The 15,673-nt window shown below is 39.4% G+C and overlaps 1 protein-coding gene across 5 annotated transcripts in view; it reads right to left on the bottom strand.

Moving 5' to 3' along the window:
• The window catches only part of cfap36 (cilia and flagella associated protein 36), a 107,360-nt gene that overhangs the window by 58,614 nt on the left and 33,073 nt on the right, over positions 1-15,673 (bottom strand). For 3 of the 5 annotated variants that reach the window (XM_059985974.1, XM_059985975.1, XM_059985976.1), the window contains 2 exons: positions 13,988-14,102; positions 8,163-8,250 (listed from right to left, as the gene is read on the bottom strand). In XM_059985974.1, the coding sequence (XP_059841957.1) occupies positions 8,163-8,250; positions 13,988-14,102 (203 nt within the window). Of the gene's footprint in view, positions 1-8,162; positions 8,251-13,987; positions 14,103-14,640; positions 14,761-15,673 lie in introns of those variants that run through there. The other 2 variants (XM_059985977.1, XR_009515119.1) reach the window with 2 other exon arrangements.

The raw sequence follows: 15,673 nt of genomic DNA, 5'->3' as shown, positions 1-15,673 counted from the left end.
TAGACCCTGTGCAATCAGAACGATGCTGGGTTGAACTTTTAGTGGACCACTGCAAGGAGACCACAGTGGCGAAAGAGCCGATGTTTGGTCAGAACTGACAGTTAACATGATTTCAGTTTTGAACTTGGATGAGTTTTGGCAGCAGCAATTCAAGACACACTTCCCTGAATGCATTCAGGAGGAATGACCTGGTTTGTCAAGAGAAGGTCATAAGTTCACGGCACCGGTGGCAAGTTTTGCAAAATTGGTGGATGTCACCACCAGACTAGTTTACCTCTGAGAAACAAGAATTTGCCATTTCACACTGACTACACAGATTTCATGAAGGTTGTCATGTCCAAAGGTTCTGCTGAAAGAGTGCCAGCAGAGAATCTGGAATGAAGTGAAGGGGAAGTCTGGTATATTCCACATCACGGAGTTTATCGCCCCAAGAAAAGGGAAACTTTGTCTTGTGTTTGACTGTGGAGCGACTGTTCAGGAACTATCACTTAATGCTCAATTGTTACAGGGACCTGATCTTACTAATTCTTTTGGAGTCATAACCAGATTCAAAAGAACCAGTGGTTTCATCAAAGTTTCATCAGGTTAAGGTGCCAGCAGAAGATGCAGACCTACTCAGGTTTCTCTGGTGGCTTGATGATAACCTCACCCAAGATACAGTGGTACATCTCTTCAGAGCAACTTCATCATCAAGTTGTGCCAATTTCACTCCTAGGAAGTGTGCAGAAGATATTGAAGAATAGTTCACCCTTGAGATGGTGGATAAGGTTTTGCAGTGCATCTATGTTGATGACTGCCTAGTATCAGTGTTCTCTGAGAAAAAGGCAGTGTCTCTCTATCATGACCTTGTACTCACTTGTGCTAAAGGCAGTTTTCAACTCACAAAATTGATGAGCAACAGACAGTATGCTATCTGTTATACTAGAGTAACAAGGAACGAAAGACATGAAGGATTTGGATTTGAATCAAGATATTCCTTTGGTGGAGAGAGTACTAGAACCATAGAACATTACAGCACAGTACAGGCATTTCAGCCCTCCATGTTGTGCCGACCCATATAATCCTTAAAAAAAGTACTAAACCCACACTACCCCATAACCCTCTATTTTCCTTTCATCCATGTGCCTGTCTAAGAGGCTCTTAAATACCCCTAAATGTTTTAGCCTCCACCACCAACCCTGGCAAGTCATTTAAGGCACTCACAACCCTCTGTGTAAAAAACTTACCCCTGAAGTCTCCCCTAAACTTCCCTCCCTTAATTTTGTACATATGCTCTCTGGTGTTTGCTATTGGTGCCCTGGGAAACAGGTACTGACTATCTACCGTTTCTATGCCTCTCATAATCTTGTAGACCTCTATCAAGTCCCCTCTCATTCTCCTACACTCCAAAGAGAAAAGTCCCAGCTCTGTTAACCTTGCTTCATATGACTTGTTCTCCAAACCAGGCAACATCCTGGTAAATCTCCTCCACACCCTCTCCATAGCTTCCACATCCTTCCTATAATGAGGTGACAATTGAACACAATACCCTAAGTGCGGTCTCACCAGAGATTTGTAGAGTTGCAACATAACCTCTCTACTCTTGAACTCAATCCCCGTTAATGAAGCCTAGCATCCCATTGGCCTTCTTAGCTACCCTATCAACCTGCGCAGCGACCTTGAGGGATGTATGGATTTGAACCCTGTTATGATCCCAGCCCCCTCCTTTGTGAGAATTGCAAGAGCACCCATCGAAAGGGGGGGGGGGGTCAGTAGACCCAGTAGGAGAGAGAGAGAGAAATATGCCAAATTGCACGTCCCCACCCGGGATACAGAATAAGACGACAGCGACTATTGTCTCATGGAGACCACGTGAAAAGCCCTCGAGCAAGGTGGGCTGGTTGAGAGAGAGATTGCATCATAACAACCTGATTGACACCTGCAACCCCGTGAGGAAGTATAAAGGAGAGTCTCAGGGGGACAGCCCCCTCAGACGCACCAAGAAGACACGAGAGAGTGATCCCGCAGCAGCAGGAAGCCACGTGGGTTAGATGCCGGGATTGGAATTTGTGGCTGGAATCACAGAAAAACGCTTTTAACTAACATCGGGGCGAGGAAACCAACGCTCCCCCGATTTCACGGAAGATTCATTAAGACTCGGCAAGTTCTTTCTCTTCTCCCTCAATCTCTCTCTCAGTCGCCCCACGTGAAACCCAGCGATTTTCAAAGGGCTGAGGCCAACAGACTTTCTGAGTGACTTTTATATTTCCAACGGACAATCTATTAACCCCTAGACATCAGCAGAGCTCACTTCTTAATGATGATTATTACTATACCAGCGCTTTAGATTGAGTGTTGACGATGTGCATTATCTGAATGTATGTATTAACCCTACTTTTGTGTCCCTTTATAAATAAAATGTTTAAAAATAGTGACATCAGACTTCAACGGACCTCTCTATCTTTGCTGGTAAGTTCTCCAGTTGTGGGATTCATAACAACCCCAAGGTCCCTTTGTTCATCCACACTCTTAAGTAACTGACCATTAATCCTGTACCCAGTCTTCTGGTTTGTCCTTCCAAAATGGATCACCTCACACTTATCCACGTTGAACTCCATCTGCCATTTTTCTGCTCAACTCTGCAGCCTGTCTATATCCTCTTGTAACCTTTGACAACCTACAGCTCCATCCACAACTCCTCCAATCTTCGTGTCATCAGTAAACTTATTCACCCATCCTTTCGCGTCTACATCCAAGTCATTTATAAAAATCACAAATAGCAGGGGTCCCAGGACAGATCCCTACGGCACTCCACTAGTCACCGACCTCCAGGCAGAATACTTTCCTTCCACAACTACCCTCTGCTTTCTTTCTTTAAGCCAATTCTTTATCCAAACAAGATGTGTAATGGTGCATTTAGTCTGATACTTTCAAGTTTAGATCATGATCTAAGATAGACTGCCTACCAGAAGGGAGATCCTCTCCAGTTAGAAATCTAGAGTTCAGCGGTTTTATCTGCTAAGAAGATCCTACAAGACCTATGCAAGAAAGGGCTTGGTTGGGGTGACACTATACCAATATCAGTTGTTTGTGAGCAGACAATTTGGCTGCAGGAACTTCACCAATTGGAAGATAGCTAGATATTTAAAACACCTGGATTTTGGTGAAGTTATGATTGTAGTTACACCATTTTATAAATGTGAGTGATGATGGCTGTATTGTGGTGACCTACATACTGTTGCATGACACAAGTTCGCAAGTGTACAATACTTTTGTAACAGGAAAATCTAGAGTACCTCGGTTGAAGTTGGTTTTCATCCCTCGTACGGAGCTCATTACTGCTACAGTGGCAAATCTTTGGACACATACTGGAAGGAGGAGTTCAGGACTCAGTTTTTTGGACTGTAGGACTTTGGCTCATCGGGGCACACAGATTTTCTAGACCTCTCCTAACCCCAGGAGAGTTCTGAAAGGAGGATGTTTATGCTCACAGTAGATGGAAGCAAGTTCAATACATGTTGAGCTTTTTTTGGAAATGGTGGGTTAAGGAATATTTATCCCAGCTACAAGAATGTCAGAAATGGTCAAGTACAAGACGATTTCTTCCCCCAGGAGATACTGTGCTTATAGTTGATGACACAGCACCTCGAAACTCATGGGTCATGGGAAAAGTCATTCAAGTTTCTCAGACAGAAAAGGATTTGTGCCACAGGTATGCATCAAGACCAAGACCAGCTATTTGGATTGGCCTATAACCATGATTTGTCTTCTACAGGAGGCAAAAGTTTGAGACTTGGCTAAGTGCTGGTAATTCCTAGCCTAGAAGAGTGTTGCATGACTTGTCTGGAAGAAGAAAGAGGATATTTGTGTGAACGTTAAGATGTAATCTCTCCTGTGTTTTGGCAGTATGTAGCTGTAATTATAGTATAATAATTAGGTGGCTGGGATGTAGGAGCCATGCATCCATTTTCTATCTACATTGTATTCTGTATTGTGCATTTATAATGTTTATTATGTTAGTTATTCACATAGGTTGGAGTGTTTAGTTACATATTCATGTTTTATTCTTGTTAGGTTTAGAGATGGGGAACGATGGAAGTTATATCTTTTGTTGACCACTTAACTTTGCTTAATTACATTTAAAATTGCTTAACTCTACTTCACTTAAGCCCAATTAATAGTTAGTTTTAGTTTCACAAGTTTCATTGCTTCAAGATTATGTTTTCTAGTTGCTAATAAAGGATCAAATATATTTATTTGACTTTTTTTAAAACATTATTATTGGATTGATCAGAGGGCGTATCATACAAGATAACCGTCCTTGCGGTCACCAGCACCAGAACTGGTTTATTCAAGTTACTGCTATATCATCCCTGAACACTGCCAAGGCATCATCCAGTACCATGCAGGGGATGTGATATGCAAATTGTGGATGGATCTTCAATCAAGTTGTAGTTGTCTCAGCCAAACACATGCTCACAATGCTAATCCTTCTGCTTTTATGACATATGAGCCCAACGTGACTTGTTGGTTGTTGTATTTCACTGTTGTGAACGTCATTCCCACAGGAGTTATCTTTTCTCCAATACAAGTTTTTGTTTGGTATCTGTAGCCTTCTGTTCAATATCTTTGAAATGCCGTTCAAACTCATTTTGTGGAATGACTGAAACAGTCGAGCCAGTGTCCAATTTCATTTTAATTAATTTTCCGTTCACTTCTGATACAAGCCAGATTGCTTGTCTATTGTTAGTTTTGACATGGTAAATCTCATGAGTACCCAGTCCCATGTCACTCTCATCATTATTAGATGTTACATCAACAGAATGAAGATTGGTGTTCTCTTTCAAACTGCAACATGACTTTTAGCTTTTTCTCTTCCCTGTACAGTCCATTTATTTTTGTCTGCTGAACATGCACTTTGTATGTGTTCTACTTTGTTGCACTTTCTTCAAGTTTCGCCTTTAAACCTACGTTGGTCTGATGTACTGTGTGTGAACCCCTACCACAACAGAAACATAATTTGTTTGGTCAAGCAGACTTCTGATTAGATGTTGCAATTTTGTTCATGCTCACTTTCATTCCTGACTGCAACTCAATTGCATCTTTGGCTGCTGTTTATATTGATGCCACGATTTCAACTGCTCTTTTAAATATGTGCTGTGCTTCAGTTAAGAGCTTTTTAAAAAATGTTTTCTTGTAAGATTTCACAAATTAAACAATCTAATGATCTTTAAGCCCATTATTGAACTGACAGTGCTTTGACAATCTCTTCAATTCAGCTACATAAGCTGAAATGGACTTTCTTTTCCATTCCACTTAAGAAACCTAAAGTGTTCTGCAATCAACAATAGTTTCGGTTCTAAATGTTCCTGCATTATGTTCAGGTATCAACAAAGCTTATTTCAGTTGGTTTGGTTGGAGCAGTCAAACTTTGAAGCAAACTGTATGCTTTTCCAATGATTGCACTCAGCAAAACTAGCACTTGTTTCTCATTGGCTATTTAATTTGTTTCAAAATTTTGTTCAATCCATTCAGTATACATCCCCAATTTATCTTTTGTACAATCAAATGTGTCTATCTTTCCAAAGTAGCTAGCCATTACTGCTTTCTATCTATTATTATTACCACCCAGCATTTACTGTTTATGAACCTGTAAATTCTGTTTATTTTCTGCCTTTTTTTAAACTCTAGTTTCTCAGTCCCTTCCCCAAGAACCACGTGCTGCACTTTTTTTAAAAACCCGAACATCTCGTTATGCTTCAACAGGTAAGTAGTTGTCTTGGGTTGATTTTTAAATTTACTTGTTGCCACTGTTATGTTTTGTAACTCCAAAAACATAAAACTAATCAGAAAAAAACCCACAGAGCTGGGGATAAAGGTGTACACTTCCATTCTCTTTAGTGAGATGCACACTTACGTGGTGTCATAATAATGTATGTCGTTCACATACTTTTACATATAACCCATAAAAAATTATTTAAACAAAGAATGCTTAGTAAATCAATATAGTTACACTATTACTCATATATTGCTGATATATTAAATACACAATAAGTTATATACACACAAATATCTCAACAATGTAAAGTCTGCTTTTAGATTTGGTATGCAGAATGAACCAGGCTAAAAAAAAATTAGTGGTACCTAAGCCAAAGAACGCATAACAGAAGATAATAAATGAGATAACATAAGCATAATAAAGTTCACAGATCAGAGAAAATCTGATTTGAGGGATGAAGGAAAGAGCAGAAAAATAAACTGGACTACAACTACACCAAACAATGACGTCAAACCACAATGGTGTTAAAATGGTGTGCAACATCAAGTATGGAAAATATAATAAACAAGGGGAAAACAGAAAGGCTAAGTGCAAAGTATATAGAGAGAGGCATATAAAAAGAGAAGGTAAAAAGAAATTTGAAATGCAAAAAGAACTCCAAGCTAAAATCATTGGGGAAAGATGACCAATAAAAAAAGTAATGGAGAGAGCTACAAATGGCAACAGAGCCACAGGTGGCAGAAAATAAGGCCCCCACCCACAAGGTCTTCTGGTTGCTTGTGCTGTCTAAAAGCCGCTCCAACTGTTACTGAATGTCTATGATCAGAAGCAGTTGAAAAGCATTCAAAATATTAAAATTATTTTCGATTAATTCAAAATAATCTAATTTAGACAAATAATTTTAAAATATTTTAATTAAAGTTTAAAATTAACAAGTCATATACTTACACTTAACATTTCCTTCCAGAATGGCCATCATATTCAAATGAATGGCACTGTCTAAGATATGCCAGCCAAAGCTGGAATTAAGCAAGATACAAAGTGCACTGCAGCTAGAGAACTGTTTTGTACTGGGTAAACCTATATTAAGGCACCAATGGAAGCCTAAAATGTTGCAGTTTATGTACAATATAAAAACTGATGATTGAGGAAAAGCTTATTAATTCAAGTAAAATGAAGAATTACTTAGTGCAATGTAAATAAGACTATTTATATACTCCATAATCAAGTTTGCAGACAACACCACAATGGTTGGCCTGATCAGAGGGGATGACGAGACGGCCTACAGGGACGAGGTCCAGCGCCTGGTCGCATGGTGTGCCGACAACAACCTGGCCCTTAATACCCAGAAGACCAAGGAGAACATTGTGGACTTCAGGCATGCTAGGAGCCACACTCATGTCCCCATCTACATCAATGGAGCTATAGTGGAGCGTGTATCAAGCTTCAAATTCCTTGGTGTCCACATTTCCAAGGATCTCACCTGGTCCCTGAACTCCTCCATCCTGATCAAAAAGGTGCAACAGCACCTTTATTTCCTGTGGGGCATCAAGAAAGCTCACCTCTGTCCCAGGATACTGATGGACTTTTACCGCTGAACCTTTGAAAGCATACTCACCAACTGCATCTCAGTGTGGTATGGCAATTGTCCTGTATTGGACCTCAAAGCACTCCAGCGTGTGGTGAAAACTGACCAGCGGACTATCAGCACCCAATTGCCCACCAATACCATAAATGTTGCCTGGGCTGGGCAAATAGCATTATCAAGGATGCATCTCACCCTAATCATGGACTTTTTACTTTCCTCCCATCCGATAGACGCTACAGGAGCCTCCACTCCCGCACCAGCAGGCACAGGAAGAGCTTCTTCCCTGAGGCTGTGACCCTGCTGAACCTCACATCACAGCGCTAAGCAGTATTGCACCCATATTGTACTGTCTCAGTACTTTATTTGTGTGTTGTAGCACTTTTTATTCACAGTTATTTTGTAAATAACACTATTCTTTGCATTTCTGGTTAGATGCTAACTGCATTTCATTTGGCTTTGTATCTGTACTGGGCACAATGACAAACAATAAAGTTGAATCTAATCTAACATTCATTATTATCACATGTATTGAAATATAGTACTGTGACAAGCTTGTTTTGCATACTGTTTGTACAGATCAAATCATTATACCGTGCATTGAGATAGAACAAGATAAAATGATAACAATACAGAATAAGTGGAAAAACTTAGTAATGTAGTACAGGTAAACAAAAAAAGTACAAGATCATATCAAGGTAGACTATGAGGTCAAGAGTCTATCTTATCCAACTAAGGAACCATTTAATAATCTTATTACAGTGGGGTAGAAGGTGTCTTAATTCAAAAGGAGAAATGTAATCTAGCACATTTACTCACTTCAGCACCTCTCTCAATATCCTAAGTTCCTGTTGCTCCAGTTCACTGATCTTATCCTCTCCATCCGTCAAACATTCAGGTAGAACTCCTACCAAGGGAGGAAAAGTCATTTTTCTTGTCACTTTGTTTGTTATGATGGAACATTAACTAAAACATTAACTCTATTTCTGTCTTCACATTATATATCTGACTTGATGGGAATTTCCAGTACTTTATGTTTTTATTTCATGTTACTGCATTATTTTGCCTTTTGAATGCAGATTAGATTAATAAATCAGTTGTGTTGGACAAAGATTAGTGGTTTCATAGTCACCATTCACAAGACCAAATTCATTAATTACATGTTTAAATTTCTCAGCTACAACAGTGAAGGGGTGGATGTGGAATTCCAACTCGTATTTTCAGATTCAATTGTCTCCGAACATAAACGGAATGCCACCTTGGGAGATAAATATTTGAAACATGACAGGCTACACGAATGCAAGTGGACATACAAACAATTTTATATAATCCAAGCAATTAACCAATATAACATAGGACAGTATGGCACAGGAACAGAGTCCTTTGGCCCTCAATGCTGATCCAATTAAATTAAAAACTTCTTAAACTTATAAACCTCTATCAGGCCTCCCCTCAGCCTCCACCACCCCAGAGAAAACAACCAGGAACAAATTCCTTACAGCACATGCCTCTAATCCAGACAACTTCCTGTTAACCTCTTCTGCACCCTCTCCAAAGCCTTGCATCCTTTCTATAATGAGGTGACCAGAACTGAATGCAATACTCAAAATGCGGCCTAACTAAAACTGCAACATAACTTCCCAACTTTTGAACTCAATTCCTCAACTAATGAAGGCTAGCATGCCAAACACCGTCTTTACCACCATATCAGCCTGTGTGACCGCTTTCAGGGAGCTATGAACTTGGACCCCACGATCCTTCTGCTCATCAACACTGATAAGGATCTTGCCATTAGGAGTGTACTGATCCCTTACAATTGATCTAAAGTGCAACATTACACATATGTCTGGGCTAAACGCCATATATTACTTCTCCACCGATATCGTTCTCTATGCTGTATCCTCTGCCAGTCTCCTACGCTATCCACAATGCCACCTATCTTTGTATTATCTGTAAACTTACTGAACCACCATAAGCAACAGAGATCCCTGCAGAACATTTATAGTTACAGACCTCTAGCCAGAACAAGTCTCACTGACTACTACCCTCTGTCTTCTATAGGCAAGTTAATTCTGAATCCAAATAGCCAATTCACCATGGGTTTTTAAACAGTGAAAATTTCCTTTGGTTTCTTATGAAGTGTAATCTTTATTCTGGCCACTTCTTAAACCAGATGAAGGGCAATCAAATTCTTCTGAACATAACATCAAATTGTTCCTCTGACTACCATGCTTTTCTTACTGAGGTCTCCGTTGGTCAGGGTCGACCATGAATGTTGTGTTCTATCTGTCTAGATACGCAAGCCTGGGCAGTACGACATGGAGAGCAAGCTGTTGCCCACATAGCAAGCTCCCCCTTTCCAAACATCTCATGAACCCAAAGGAATGCAACAGACCAATACAGTCTGTTCCCAGCACCATCACAGGAGTTGCCAGTCAGCGTTGAACTCAACTCTGGGACTCCAGCTCTGGATTTTTCCCCTTGGTCTTTGCTCCTGAAGCCTTCCCCATGAGTGGGTATAAATGCAAGGCAAAAGAAGTTTGAGATCAGAGTTTTCCTTCTCCTAGATAAGCTGTTAACCATGGCTGACAAGCCCCATCTGCTTGAAGCAACTGGTTTTAAGGTGCCAGTAACCTGCCTTTAACCCTTCTCCTGTCTGTAGAAATGGTTCCGCCGGGATTAGTAGCTGTGCCACACATGAAGGCCAGGAACTGCACTTGGATGTCAGAGGCCATTTGAGACACACGCCATTGGGAGTATTCAATAGGTAGTGGGAGCTTAAAAACAGTTCGAATTGATAATATTGATTCAAAATCATTGATCCACAGATTGCATTACAGAAGTCACAGCTGGTGATAAAAAAAGTCAACATCTTCAGATGCAAAATGGCTTTCACAAGGATGTAAAGGACTGAGAGCACTGCCTTTATAGCAACCCTTTTGATTACAGTTGTGCCTGGGTAAAATCTGTTCCAAGGCATTGAGGAAAGGGAAGAGATAGCAGGGACTCTCTTGTGAATTTTTGTGTCATTTTTAGGCACAGGTGAAGTACTGGATTGATCAATCTCAACACAGGCTGTTCCCAAACGAAATTAGAAAGGTTGGTATAATCTGCTGAAGGAATTCACTAGATTGAGTAGCACCCATGGGAGGAAAGGAATTTTTAACATTTTGGATGGAAACTCTGCAGAGACTAGTATTAATGATAATGATTGATTGATAGAGGCGGGCAAAAGAGAAAAAAATGTATACACATATAGGGAAAGGTGGGGGGGGAGGAAATATGAAGATTGGAGACAGTTGCTGGAGGGGGATAAATAGGAACACAAAGGGCTAAAATAAGCATAAGCACAAAGGGTTGGAATTAGACGCTCAAGAATTGAAAGTTGAGGACGAAAGGAACTCTCTCTTCTGTCAGGAGCAAAGTGGAATAAAAACAGAAGTATAAGAAACAGAGAAGATTTGAGAGCGATCTCCATGAACCACAGAAGGAATCCATTTGAAAAGACTTTTCAGATGTTCTGGGGCAAGCCTGGGTCATCACCCCAGAACTTCTCTTAATCTTTCTTACCAGGACTTTGTATTTCATCCTCTAACTTCCCTCTGGAGTGGTGCTATTGTATAAAAAAAGGAGAAAACTGTACCTGCACTCCAGAATCAAAATTTACTCCAGCATCAGTAATAGAATTGTAGTTAGTGGTCAAACATTTGTTCAGAAAATGAATTTTCAGCCAGTGAAGTAGGAGACAACAGGCCTTTCACAAATATCCTTAAAACCAAGATCCTTTACCAATCAGTTCTGCTGCATAAGAGCAGCAGCACAACCTCCCACCCAATAATAAACATCCATGATGTACCAGTGGACAATGTGCCTCACATTCCATATAAACAAAGGGAGACAACTGGTTAAGAAACTCACCCTCTCTGCACAGAGTAACATTTGATCATGACCGCTAACCCAACACAAACACACATCTACCAAACAACAATGATCCTTGCCCTCCAGAACATTTCTAAAATGCAAAATACCTACAACATGCAGCTCAAAGCACCAGAGCAGTACCAGCACTGTCATCTCTGCAAAATCCTCCAAATCCACTTTCAGAATGAAGAAACCAAAGTCAGTATCCTGAGCCAGGCCAATATTCTAGCTCCCAACGTTAGCCACATTATTTCTAATCTCTGTCACAGCAAGAGACTACTTGGGAGGGAAAACAATTCATTGAAGTTCTTAAGGCCTCCAATGCAGAGGAAACCCTAGCACATAAATACAAAATTATGCGGGATAACAAAGAGAACCTCAAGTCACACGTCTAGAATCCAAGTGGAAAAGGCAGGAGGAAGTGCTGCTTCTCCTATTTAACCTGTTGCAGATTTTGTAGGTCCCATATTGGCATCATAAGCCATCAAAGAATTAGAGTGACAGCCCATCATCAACACCAAAGATATGCCTAAGAAGGGATAGAATAAGGCAAAGTTGTTTTTGAGCCTTTAAATGTTTGGTGGTGTGGGGGGTGGTGGATGGGAAGAATATGCATTGTGTCTAACTCTCCTAACAAACTCGAACATGCTAATATATTATTTCTATGAGTATCCCAAGGACTGATAAATTAAACAATTTAAGTCCAAATTGCAGGGTATCAAATAAATAACTTGGGCAGTAGTTACTATCCAGGTTGGTTCCTTGGTGAGCAGTTATGGTAGTTGGGATGAGATTAACCAGAATTCATTACCAATCTAACCAAAGGAAGATCTTGTGAATGTTTAGACATATAATTTGAGCAGGACGAGCCAGAAGCACGACCAAAGACTTCAGGCAAAAGCAGGACAAACATTGCATGGTTAAGAAGGGAATAAACTGACAAGAGCTGAACTGTTAATGCATTAACATAAGCAGTGGCAAGCAGTCAAATTTTCAGTAGAAAAATTTCACTGTGCAATTACATGGCTCCTAGAAAAGAGAAAACATTTATCTTAAAGATATAAAAATGTAATGGGGAGGAAAAAATATGAAATCCAGCAGCATGAGATGTTTACAGGCCATTTTGATATGTTAAGAGCAAATGAATAATAACAGAGGAAGTGGGTGAATTAAATACAGGTACAAGTGGTACTACAATGAATGATATGAAAATAGTCACCTTAAATGAATGTTTAAGATTAGAGCAATCACAATTTTTCATGATATATGAAAATAAAATTTCAACACCTTATGGTTTCCATACAAAGATATTAAAAGAAAAAGAAGTTTTCAAAGTTCATAAGGTTCACAATTTATGACACTGGATTGGGAACATACATTCTGTACAGCAAGAATCTACAGATCCACTAGCTTTATGTCAACTGTGGAAAGATGCTGGAATCTATTAATTGCAATCGGGCTTCATAAGCATCAGTTAATAAGAGAAATTTACAGACTTAATAGATTTTGTTATTATACATTTCAAAAGGTATACAACAAAGTCCACTCAAGAGACTGTGTGCAAAAATCAGAGCATGCATAAACAACTTTGTGACTTGAGCTCATCTTTGGGAAGGTGATAAGAGAGTAAGAGATAAAATGAGTAAAGAGAAAACATTATGGGCAGCATGGTAGTGTAGCAGTTAGCACAATCACTTTACAGCACCAGCTCTAAGATTGGGGTTTGATTCCCACAGTTGGCTTTAAGGAGTTTGTACATTCTCCCTGCTTTCATCTGGGTGCTCTGCTTTCTTCCAAAAATGTTTGGTTAGGGTCAGTGAGCTGTGGACATGCTATGGTTGCAATAGACGTGTGGTGACGCTTGTGTGCTGTTTGGCAAGCTCCTTGATTTGATGCACAACAATGCATTTCACTGTATGTTTCGATACACATGTGACAAATAGTGCTAATCTTTATGCCTTTAGGTGCAAATAGTTTTTGTCATTTGTTAGAACTGGGTCACAGTTTTCACCATACCCACCGACAAATGGATAAAGGAATGAAAGGTTTACATATTGAAGTTTGTATCTGAAAGTTAGGAACAACATCAAATTGTGCTGATGGTTAAGCTGCAGAGGAACAACAACTTGTAGTTATGTAGCATTTCTAACATAATAAATATTCCAAAGCATTTCACAGCTGCAAAATTTGACATAAACAAATTAAGTGAATGGACATAATGGTAGTGGATGATATCTGCTATGGAGAAATGGAAGCTCATTCACTGTATATTATCAAAAAATCAGGATGTTTCATAATGGCAAAAGCCTATACATTGTAGAGCTGTACAATGCAATCAATTGCACTGCTACATAGATAATTAGAAATTAATGTGCAAATGGAAACATTCTTAAAAGCTTATGGAATGTTGTTTATTTCATGTGTTTATGGATTAAGGCCCTATACTAAAACATACATCTCATAAAAGTCTATGGAATGTACAGTATGTTTAATTTGTACAGGGCCTTAATCAGACCATATCATGATTACAGAGCTTGCATTTGGACAGTTCGTCTCAAGGCAAATAAGTAATTTTTAGAGGTAGTGCAGGACAGATCCTCCAGAATGTTATCAGGCTTTCAAGGAGTCTTTTTTAAGGATGGATAAACATGTTCCCCAATATCACCTATTAATTTTTCTACTGTAAATATCAATAATACTTTATAATTTAGTTGGCTTCTTACCATTTCTCTCTTGAATCATTCGAAGAGCTTGTAATTGCAGTTCTACATTTTTCTGTAACATCAATGACTTAAAGACTTGAAAATCTTCTGCAGCAAGTACTGGCTGGAAGACAGGCTATTAAAAAAAATCTAATTTCAAAACTCAAGATATGCAAACACACATTTTTGTTAAAGAACAGTGACATATTTCATTGAACTACTTAACTGCATATTAGATGAATTCAAATGACCAACATCTCAAAGAGAGCAGTAGACAACTATAATTTTTTTTAAAACACACCAAATAAGCTTACTCATTGAAACAAATATTTTGGTATACTAACAAACACAGAAATTAAACTGATGTTATAAAAGAAAAATAATTACACAAAAGGCCATTTTCTTCATGCAACATTTATTGCCTCAATAATCCTAAATCATAATGGCCATGATTTTAACAATGGTCATCTTACAGAAATTAAGCTCTGGGGTGATTGGGTGTGGAGGTGGTTGGATAGGGGGAATAATTGACTGACAGTACAAATACAGGAATCACTTGTCAACATCAATCTTGCTTCCTTTCCACCCTTAACTTACTCTTTTAAACAAACAATTGATTCTCATCGAGAAAGGAAAGAGGGTCTTGTTTTAAGTGTATGGCAGATTTAGAATACCTTATCCGCAGGTTCCGCATGTGCAGATTCAATCAACCGCGGATCGGGAAAACCCGGAAGTTCTCTCTCCAGCATTCACTGTTTGAGCATGTACAGACTATTTTTTCTTGTCATTATTCCCTAAACAATACAGTATAATAACTATTTACATAACATTTACATTGTATTAGGTATTATAAGTAATCTAGAGATGATTTTAAAGTACAAGCAGTCCCCAGGTTATGAACGAGTACCATTCCCGAGTCCGTCTTTAAGTCAGATTTGAAGTCGGAACAGGTACATCTGGTATTATTTAGCGTCAGTTAGTCAAACATTTGTCTTAGTACATAGTATATATTTTATCTTTCTATGCATATAAAACATTTAAATGTATGTATTTCAATAATTAAACCACTGCGTTGCTTAGTAATAATTGTAGCTTTCATTGGGGCAGGGTCTTTCACATGCTCCATTAAAATTGTTCTGATCGTTGACTGACTGTAGCCTAATGCTTTTCCAATGACTGATGGCGTTTCACCTCTTTCCGATCGCTTTATTACTTCCACTTTATTTTCAATCGTGATCATCATTATTTTCATGAACATAAACACTGCAGATTCAGAGCTGCACCGCCGGGTCCAAATGTCCACCGCACTGAGACAGGTTAAATAAGGTCTGGGGTTCTGCTGGGTCCTAAGATCCACCGCATTGAGACTGGTTAAATAAGGTCTGGGGTTCCGCTGGGTCCTAAGATCCACCGCATTGAGACAGGTTAAATAAGGGACTTGAGCATCCACGTTTTTCGGTATCCTCGGGGGGGGGGGGGGGGGGGTCCCGGAACCAATCCCCCACGGATAAGGAGGGCCGACTGTACTGTCAGAAGCCCCAACTTGGGCCTGTTTAAAAATCTGTTTAAAAATGTGAGCCTTGCAGGGAAATACAGGGACTTCCTCTGTTCTGGACTATTCTCTCAAAATAGGGCTACAACATCAACCTCATTTCATTAGTGGCTTCACTACATTGTTCCACACCAGGCAGTTTTCATATTCCCTCC

The sequence above is a fragment of the Hypanus sabinus genome, chromosome 12, assembly GCF_030144855.1.
Source record: "Hypanus sabinus isolate sHypSab1 chromosome 12, sHypSab1.hap1, whole genome shotgun sequence".
NCBI lineage: Eukaryota > Metazoa > Chordata > Chondrichthyes > Myliobatiformes > Dasyatidae > Hypanus > Hypanus sabinus.
This window is presented reverse-complemented; position numbering and strand designations above follow the sequence as displayed.